Source organism: Ceratotherium simum, chromosome 3, assembly GCF_057802395.1.
Source record: "Ceratotherium simum simum isolate JZ-2026a chromosome 3, ASM5780239v1, whole genome shotgun sequence".
In the NCBI taxonomy this organism is placed as follows: Eukaryota; Metazoa; Chordata; class Mammalia; order Perissodactyla; family Rhinocerotidae; genus Ceratotherium; species Ceratotherium simum.
Window position 1 is genome coordinate 29,665,570 of NC_141902.1, and position 9,668 is coordinate 29,675,237.

The window sequence follows — 9,668 nt, forward strand, 5'->3', positions numbered from 1 at the left end:
TGGTAATCTCCCCTTATAACACTGCCTTATCCAATTTCTGTCTACTCCATTTCTCTTACTCTGTTCTTTTTTCTTCCTGGTTTTAAATCCTCTCTCATACAATTTTTGTCTTTCAGAAAAAGTATAAAAGCATAGTTCCCTCAAAAGTTTGAGTATGTTAGCTATAAGATATTTAATAAATTGAATGCATTGAATTCAATTGATTAAGTGAATCTAGACAGTCTCGTGTCTGAGGCCATGTTTTCAGCAGATTATAAGTTTGTAATCTATGCTTTTCATCAACTTCCCATAAATGTTTCCTGGAACTTTAATTAATTTGCCAAACAAACTTGGTAAATAGAGAATTAATGTAATAATTCAATGTAACCTCATAATCAATGATCTATTCTGAATATTATAAAATGATGACTTCCAAAAAAAACCCCCAAATTTTGTATAATTATTTAAGCATTAATGTTACTTGAAGTTGTTTGAAAATGCACAAAGTAACTTGTGCTCTTGTGAGTTATTTAGAAGATCTTCCTCAAACTCAGCAGTTGACTACTCAGTCTCCTCATTGCCATCTTCATGTCCTTGTTCCTCAGTGTATAGATGGCAGGATTCAGGATGGGTGTAATCATAAAGTCCAAAATGGCAAGAAATTTATCCACTGGCACTGTGGGAAATGGCCACATATAAACGAAGATGCATGGTCCAAAGAATAAAACCACCACAGTGATGTGAGCTGACAGAGTAGAGAGGGCCTTGGATAAACCCCCTGAAGAGTGTTTCCATACAGTGACCAGGATAAAGATATAGGAGATAATCAATAAGAAGAAAGTACCCATGGAAATGAACCCACTGTTGGCAGTAATCATGAATTGCATTCTGTAGGTGTCTGTGCAGGCAAGTTTGATAAACCAAGGAAGGTCACAATAAAAGCTATCTATCTCATTAGGACCACAAAAAGGCAAATGGACAACAGAAGCTAACTGGGCCACTGAGTGAATGAGGCCAATAGCCCAGGCACCAGACAGAAGCAAAATGCACATCCGTGGACTCATGACAGTCAGGTAGTGGAGGGGCTTACATATGGCCACATATCGGTCCAGGGCCATGGCAATGAGTAGCACCATCTCAGATCCACCTAGGACGTGAAGGACAAATATCTGGATGACACACCCCTGGAAGGATATAGTTTTGTGCCCAGAATAGAGGTCAGAAATCATCTTAGGAACTGCTAAGGTAGAAAAACACAAATCAATAAATGAGAGATTGGCTAAAAGGAAATACATGGGGGAATGTAAACAAGGGTCACAGTTCACTGTAAACACAACAAAGAGGTTTCCTAGAACAATTGCTACATAAAACACTGTAGAGAAGGCAAAGAGGAAATGCTGCACTGGTCTAGAGGTAGAAAGTCCCAGGAACACAAATTCAGACACTGGAGAGTAATTTGTTTTATTCATTGACTTTGTGTTACCTGAAAGGAACAAACCAAAATAATTATAAAGTAATACACCACAGCTATTGAAAGAAGCAGATATCATTGGATTTCAAACTCTGATATTACAGAAAAATCTTCACCCTTGGTCACACAAGTCCCTTGAAAAAGTCATACAATAGTTTATTCATTTAACAAATGTTCATTGAGTAGCTCCCATGAAGACCTCCTGTGTACTTGGCACTGTTCCACATTCTGGGGTACAACACGCACCCTGTCTTTATGTAGTTTGTAGTCTAGTTGTGAAGCTAGGCATTAAATAACTAATCACATAACTGGATGATTATAATGGTGATAAGTTATTTGAAGAAAAGTACAAAGTGTTATGAGAACTATAAGAGCTCATTGCAGTGTCATCTGCCCTGGTCTGGAAGAAGACGTTTGTGCTAAGATCTAAATGATGAATAGGAGTTATGTGAGAATGAATAGGAAGAGTGGTCTACCCAGAGGAAAGGCAGGGGAAATACTTGGAAGCATGAAGAAACAGAACAGGTTGTAATAAATAAAAGAAGACCAGGGGGGCAAGCCTGGTGGTACAGTGGTTAAGTTCAGTGCACTCCGCTTTGGTGGCACAAGTTAGTAGGTTCAGATCACAGGCACAAACCTATACCACTCATCAAGCCATGCTATGGTGGTGTCCCACATACAAAATAGAGGAAGACACATGTTGTTTCCTGTCTTGTTAATTATAGCCATTCTGACGGGCATGAGGTGATATCTCATTGTAGTTTTGATTTGCATTTCCCTGATAATTAGTGATTTTGAACATCTTTTCATGTGTCTGTTGTGGTATATATACACAATGGAATACTACTCAGCCATAAGAAACGACGAAATCCAGCCATTTGTGACAACATGGATGGACATTGAGGGTATAATGCAAAGTGAAATAAGTCAGAGGGAGAAGGTCAAATACCGTATGATTTCCTTCATTAAGTAGTAGATAATAACAACAATAAACAAATACATAGGGACAGAGATTGGATTGGTGGTTACCAGAGGGGAAGGGGGGAGGGAGGAGGGCGAAAGGGATAATTCGGTACATGTGTGTGGTGATGGGTTGTAATTAGTATTTTGGTGGTGAACATGATGTAGTCCATGCAGAAATAGAAGTACAATGATGTACACCTGAAATTTTTACAATGTTATAAACCAATGTTACTGCAATAAACAAAAATTTTATCTTTACAAAAAAAAAAAAAATAGAGGAAGACTGGCAAAGATGTTAGCTCAGGGCCAATCTTCCTCATCAGAAAAAAAAAAAAAAGGAGAAGACCAACAAGGGTATGATCAAGGAAGAATTCTATAGGCTGTGTAAAGAATTTGGTCTCTATCATAGAAGTGATAGAAAGCCATAGAGGCAGAACATGAAATATCATGTTAGTGCTTTAAAAAGTTTACAGTGGTTGTGAAGTGAGGTGTGTAATATGGGGATCCAGAGGGAAGAAAGAGAGACCAATTAGGAGTCTATCTCAGGACCATATCAAATCAGTGTAGAAAGGATGAATTTGTGAGTAAATGATGTTGAGACAACTTACCAAACTTAGCAAAAATAGTTGAATTCCTTACCTTACACAGTAACTAAAAGGAGTTTTTAATAGCTATTTAAATAAAAATAAAAGAAACAAAAACAAGAAGATATAGGCTTATTTTTATTTATTTTTTTGTGTGTGTGAGGAGATCAGCCCTGAGCTAACATCTGCCAATCCTCCTCTTTTTGCTGAGGAAGACTGGCCCTGGGCTAACATCCATGCCCACCTTCCTCCACTTTATATGGGACGCCGCCACAGAATGGCTTGCCAAGCAGTGCGTCTGTGCTTGCCTTGGATCCGAATCGGCGAACCCCAGGCCGCCGCAGCGGACCGCGCACTTAACCACTTGCGCCACTGGGCTGGCCTCAATATAGGCTTATTTTTAGATAATACTTTGTGTGACAAAAAAATCTTTCTAAGTATATCCCCATATGTGCAAATCATGCAGAAAAAAATGACACTTTCAGATTCAAAAATTTAAATATTCTATATAAATTTTTAAAAGAAAAAACAAATGTGGGAAAATAGTTGTTAAACAATGATAAACAAAATTTAAAATGGTAAACACTTGAACGAAATAAGAAATCCAAATAGTCAACATATGAAGAACAGTAATCTCACTAGTAATTAAGGAAATATGATTAAAACAATATGGAGTTGCTGTTATGTTTGGAGAAAAATGTCAGAGTTAAAAATAAATGAATAATATGAATGGGACTGTGAAGAAACAGACTCTCTCATACCCTGTAATTTGGAGTACAAATTCATACCGTTTCCCAAGAACACAATGTCAAAATATATATGAAATACTTAAAAATTGTGCATTATTACTACGATTCCCATTACAAGGAATTTTTTAAGGTAATAACAGTAGATAAGCTAAAATATTTAGCTATTGGGGCAAGTGTTATACAATTATTTATAAGAAGAAAAAAGTTGGAAATAATCTAAATCCAAACAACAAGGAATTTAATTACAGTACAACAATACTGTAAATTACAGTACACTAGTACATCCAACTGGGAAAGACACTCAACCTTATATGTAGAAAAATATCATGAAAATGTTTGTACTGAACTTTTAACTTAAAAGAGCAGCTTAAGGGTCCAGCTCCGTGGCATAGTGGTTAAGTGCTCGTTCTCCACTGCTGGCAGCCCTAGTGGGATCCGGGCGCACACTGACACACCGACGCACTGCTTGTCAGGCCACACTGTGGCAGCATGTGGAAGAAGATCTGCATAGATGTTAGCTCGGGGCCAGTCTTCTTCAGCAAAAAGAGGAGGATTGGCATGGATGTTAGCTCGGGGCTGATCTTCCTCACAAAAAAAAAAAAAAAAAGAAACTTGATGGAATTTTGGGGCCGGCCCTGTGGCTTAGCGGTTAAGTGCGCGTGTTCTACTACTTGTGGCCTGGGTTCGGATCCAGGCACTCACCAACACACCTCTTATCCAGCCACGCTGAGGCAGCGTCCCACATACAGCAACTAGAAGGATGTGCAACTATGACATACAACCATCTACTGGGGTTTTGGTGAGAAAAAGGGAACAAAAAAGGAGGAGGATTGGCAATAGATGTTAGCTCAGAGCCGGACATCCTCAGCAAAAAGAGGAGGATTGGCATGGATGTTAGCTCAGGGCTGATCTTCCTCACAGACACACACACACACAACAAAAGAGCTGCTTACAAAAGAAAATGTATAGAAAACACATTTAAAAAGAATTAAGCCTAGGAAACAGAAATAAAGGATGATCAACAGATTGTTGATCTCTGGACATATATGTATTAGTTTGAACCATATGAAATTGGTATTTCAATAGATCAAAAATAGTCAAATATCAATTTCACAAGGTTCCAACTAATAATTAATTTTTTCTTATAAGATTTTCTAAATATTTTCCCTTTTCATAACCAAACATGATTGATGCTTATTCCACACTTGAATTGAATACCATGGGTTCCTCACTTGTACTGTTTCCATTAAGATTTTCTCCAGGCCCCATATCACTGACAACTATTCTTTTTCATGTCGTCACTTCTCTCTGCCACTCTACATCATGCCCAGTCTCCAGCTATGGCACAACCCTGTACCATACAAGCAAGTGGGAACACCATGGACCCACCATAGCCAAGAACAGACCTGAGGACAGCCAGGCTAGGCAGGAGTGGGCATCCTGAGGGTTATGGACATGGAGGGGGTACTGTAGCCAAAACAAACCATTACAGGGATGATGCTAGGGAAACCTGACAGAAGGGCACTGGATGGAGAATTTTATAGCCAATAACTTGGAAAAATAGAGCAGAATTGAACCAGAGTAAGTGGGACAATCACTGAGGTGAATGATGATGGGTGTGACTTGCCAGGAGCTGCCCACTGTTTTTACATTTTGATCATGTAATGTGTAGATTTTAAAAGATGTATATTCTGAAATGTACAATGTCTATTCAGTATGATCACAATTGTAGAAGATGAAGAAAGAATTGTTTTATTTATTTGTTTATATTAAATAGTTTTATTTATTTATTTATTTATTTTTGTGAGGAAGATCAGCCCTGAGCTAACACCCATGCTAATCCTCCTCTTTTTGCTGAGGAAACCAGCTCTGAGCTAACATCTATTGCCAATCCTCCTCCTTTTTTTTTTTGTTTTCCCCCAAAGCCCCAGTAGATAGTTGTATGTCATAGTTGCACAGCCTTCTAGTTGCTGTATGTGGGACGCGGCCTCAGCATGGCTGGAGAAGTGGTGCGTCGGTACGTGCCCGGGATCTGAACCTGGGCTGCCAGTAGCAGAGCGCGCACCTTTAACTGCTAAGCCACGGGGCCGGCCCAAAAGAATTGTTTTAAAGACTCAGAGATAATATAGTAAAAGGAAATTACCTACTATTTTCCCCCAGTAATGAAAATAAATGGGTGCTTTTGTATCTTTTTAAAATTTTCTTTATTCTCTAAAATTCAGTATTTTTTAATAAATGTCAGTTGACTTCAGTTGATACAGTGTAATGGGAGAAAAAGAAGCAATATTGTCATCAGGTCAGAATATAGACAATTTATGCTAAAATATGTTAGTGTACTAACTCCGTAATGGAGAGTTCCAATTAAAAAGGAAAAGAAAAATAAACAAACAAGTAACCTACCCTTGAAAAACTGCAAATAACAATTAAACTCCCTTAAAGATATTCAATCTCACCAATCATTAAGATAATGCAATTTAAAAAAAAACAGCTTTGTTTTATTATTTTCTCCCAATAGATTGGCAAAGACAAAAAAAGAAAAAGAAAAAAAGTCGAGATTAATCCCAGTGTGTTCAAAGGAATCCTTATAATAGGAATTCTTATGCATAACTGGTGATAGTGAGAATTAGTAATATTTGCTAGAATTTAAAATTTGAAATCTAGCCAATAACAAAGGTCCCTGAGGCCCCTAACCCTGAACAGAGGGTTAAATTCATGGAGGAAGTATCATAACCTAAAGGAAATCCTACAGCTAACTTGCACAGTGCTGATATATATATTCATATATTCAGTGCACTATGATCCAGCAACAATAGCAAAGAATAACCAAAATATAAATTAATACAGAATATTTTAATCAAATTATAATGCAATTATATAAGAAAATACTATATAGCTATTAAAAACATTGGTACGGCTGTATATAACAGAGACTTAAAGTGAAAAATCTTGCAGAATAGAATCAGCAGTATGAGTCTACGTGTATGCATATAAAACCATTTTAAAGAACAAATGCTTCACTTTTAAGAATTATTAATGTAGTAAAATGTGACTGATTATACCTGACTTTAACTCTTAAAATGTTTATTTCTGCATTTTGGATGTCTTTTACAAAGAATTAACATTTATTAATAAAAAACATGGAGTTTTCAAACTACGAAAGTGAAAATTCAAGATGCACAGCATGTTAAATGAAGAAATACAACACAAATATTAAAAAAAAAAGAAATAAGACTTTACTAGTAAGTAATCAACTCTTTTCTCATCAAAAATCAAAACTATCAGTATAACAAAAATTCTCAGGAGGGGTACATCTTGAGGTGCAACCTTTAATTTTTATATTGTAAACACTTCTGGCGAGTTTGTGTGTGTTTGTATTAATTGATACATTTCTTGATTGATTAAGGGTGGAAATGTTGGGAAAAAAAGAGAGGAAAAGGGAGGGAAGTGACTGAGATAGAATAAAAAACAGGAGAAAAAAGAACTAGAAGTAAGCAATTGAGAGAGTAAAAGAAAAGAGAGAAGGTGGTCTCTGTGAGAGTCCTCTGACTACAGTCCTGCCTAAACTTTTCAAGGACTTTTACTCCTTCACAGACGTTTAGACTCCTTCACACAGGCGATCTATCCTCTCTATCCCCAGCCTCACATCATCATTCTCCCCTGCCTCCACAAAGTCCTCTCCAATTGTCTTGAACTGCTTGGATAACCCTGTTTTTGTTGTTAATGTTAGTTTGCCTGCTTGCTGGCTTGTTGCTTCTCATGACTGAACTGGTACGTGCACACTCTGAGTTCTGCCGACCTCTTCTCACCTGTAAGGACAATCCGTGCAACGCTTCCCCAAGGACAGCTTCCTCTTTCTTCCAGCTGCCGCTGACCTTTTCCTTTATGCTCTCATGTCATGTGGTGCAAGCACAATTTTATGATACTGCTTTATAATCGACATTGGACTATCTTGTACATCACTCCTATCATATCTATGAGTTCCCTAAGGACAAGTAGTCTCATATTAACAAATTCTGGCCCTTAGTAAGTGTTCAGTAAATGTTTATGAGTGCATGGATAGATTTATGAATGGTCTGATGATAATACTTTCTTGGTATGTAATATTTTTATCCTATATTTTGATTCTTTCCATAGAAGAGCTAACTATATTGTCAATCAAAAAATCGTTTTAAGCATCTGACAGGGTGAATTAATCCCTCACAGCCTGCCTGTCACTTTATCATAAGCCAAAAAAGTGACTTCAACAAATGTAAGGGAGTTTCACTCAAAGGATAATGTGAATCCAAATTGACTTTTGAAGCACACATGTGTATCTTATATTAATTAATTTTATTAAAAAAGAATTGATAGGAGAGAGTTCAGCCAGCACCACATCTCACAGAATAACATGCAGCAGCAAGTTAGAAAAGGGAGAGACTAACAGGTGTGCAACCCTGTTGAAACACTAACTGTGCTAAGGAGGCTGCCCTCAGGGTCCACTGTCTGAACCCATGTCTTTGAGAGGTTGGGATGCACAGGCAATGGGGCTGGTTCTTCTTCCTTGGTGTTGACATTCCCTCCAGGCCCTCACTGTCCAGGTGAGTTCTACTTTATTATTTATTGAATAGTAAATATTTGTCTAACTGAATATTTTGTCCTAATTTTTTTTCTTAGGACGCATACTACATTATGTTTCAGATTCCTCCACAACAACTTTAATTCCTATTCATCCATTCACCTCTGAATCCTCAGTTCACGGAACTTGCCAGACCTCACATCCTACAGCACTTCTCACTGCAGCTCAGAGCTACGTTACTTCCTTCTCATGAATCCTTTGATTCTCATTAAATGAAGCAGGAGCTAGAAACGGCAGCAGCGACAGAAGCTCTGAGTGCTGTTGGCAATGTGCAGGCAATGACGTGGTGATGTCCCTCACTCATCATCAACATACTAAGTACTTTTCTTCATCTTTTAAACCATCTCTAACCTGAACTATCAATTCACCTTTCACGTCCTTCTATTGGTACCTTTAATTATCTCAATGCATACTTCTCTTGTATATTATTTATATTGGCAGCTATTTCTACATGTGAAAATTGCCTCTCCTCAATAAAAACTGAAATAGTCAAAAAGTAAATAGAACATTGTCACTACCTAGCTGTTTTACACTATTCATCACTTTTTTTCTACTAATCTTGATTAGCTCAAAATGTTAATGAAGGTATACACAAACTTTTGTCTTTCTCTAACTCCTCAGATGAGTCTTCCCTTGATAATTATTCCTTTATCTTTTTAATACAGGTTAGAAATAATTGAAACAAGTATAATATTTTTAAACTCTGCACTATCACCAAAATTTCTAAAACTAACTTGGTATATTAACTGATATTCATGACATATGACCAATGGAAACAGTCTCTTGGAAAATTATTCTTTTAAATGTCACTTTACTTATTTATTTTGCATCCCCCTTCCAAAAACTTTGAAGTCCTTGTAGAACATATTCTTAGGGATTTTTACCTGATGACTTTCTTTGTATATTGGTAGAAGTCTTTGTAAAGAGATTCCTTTTGAATACATTCTTATCACTAAAAAGTCTATGATCTACCCAATAATATCCAAATATATTGTTCATGCCCTTGAAGAAATGGTGCGTGTGAAATAAATAAACACTTATCAACATCTCTAGTGTCTGTCCAATGCAAAAAAAAATCGACCTCTGAAAATTCTGTAGTAAATTTCCATCCTGAATTTATGTTTTTGACCAGAGGAATCAAAGTTCCTGTTCATTCCTCCAATTAATTCTGTGAAAACAATTAGGAATAAAGCACAATATTACAAAGGAGCATAGCGTGATCCTGGCAGTGAGGAAGCAGAATCACTGAAAGCCTCTCTCATTTCTGTTTTCTTCAACTTCCCTGACTGACTCCATTCTCCCTGGCC

At 37.1% G+C, this 9,668-nt stretch overlaps 1 protein-coding gene across 1 annotated transcript; it reads right to left on the bottom strand.

Annotated features, from left to right (window-relative positions):
- Window positions 1-509: 509 nt before the first annotated feature.
- On the bottom strand, window positions 510-1,451 carry LOC101392589 (olfactory receptor 4F15-like). The gene has a single exon (XM_004421341.2). It carries the CDS (start codon window positions 1,446-1,448, stop codon window positions 510-512), a length of 939 nt encoding a protein of 312 aa, XP_004421398.1. The 5' UTR covers window positions 1,449-1,451.
- Window positions 1,452-9,668: the final 8,217 nt, after the last annotated feature.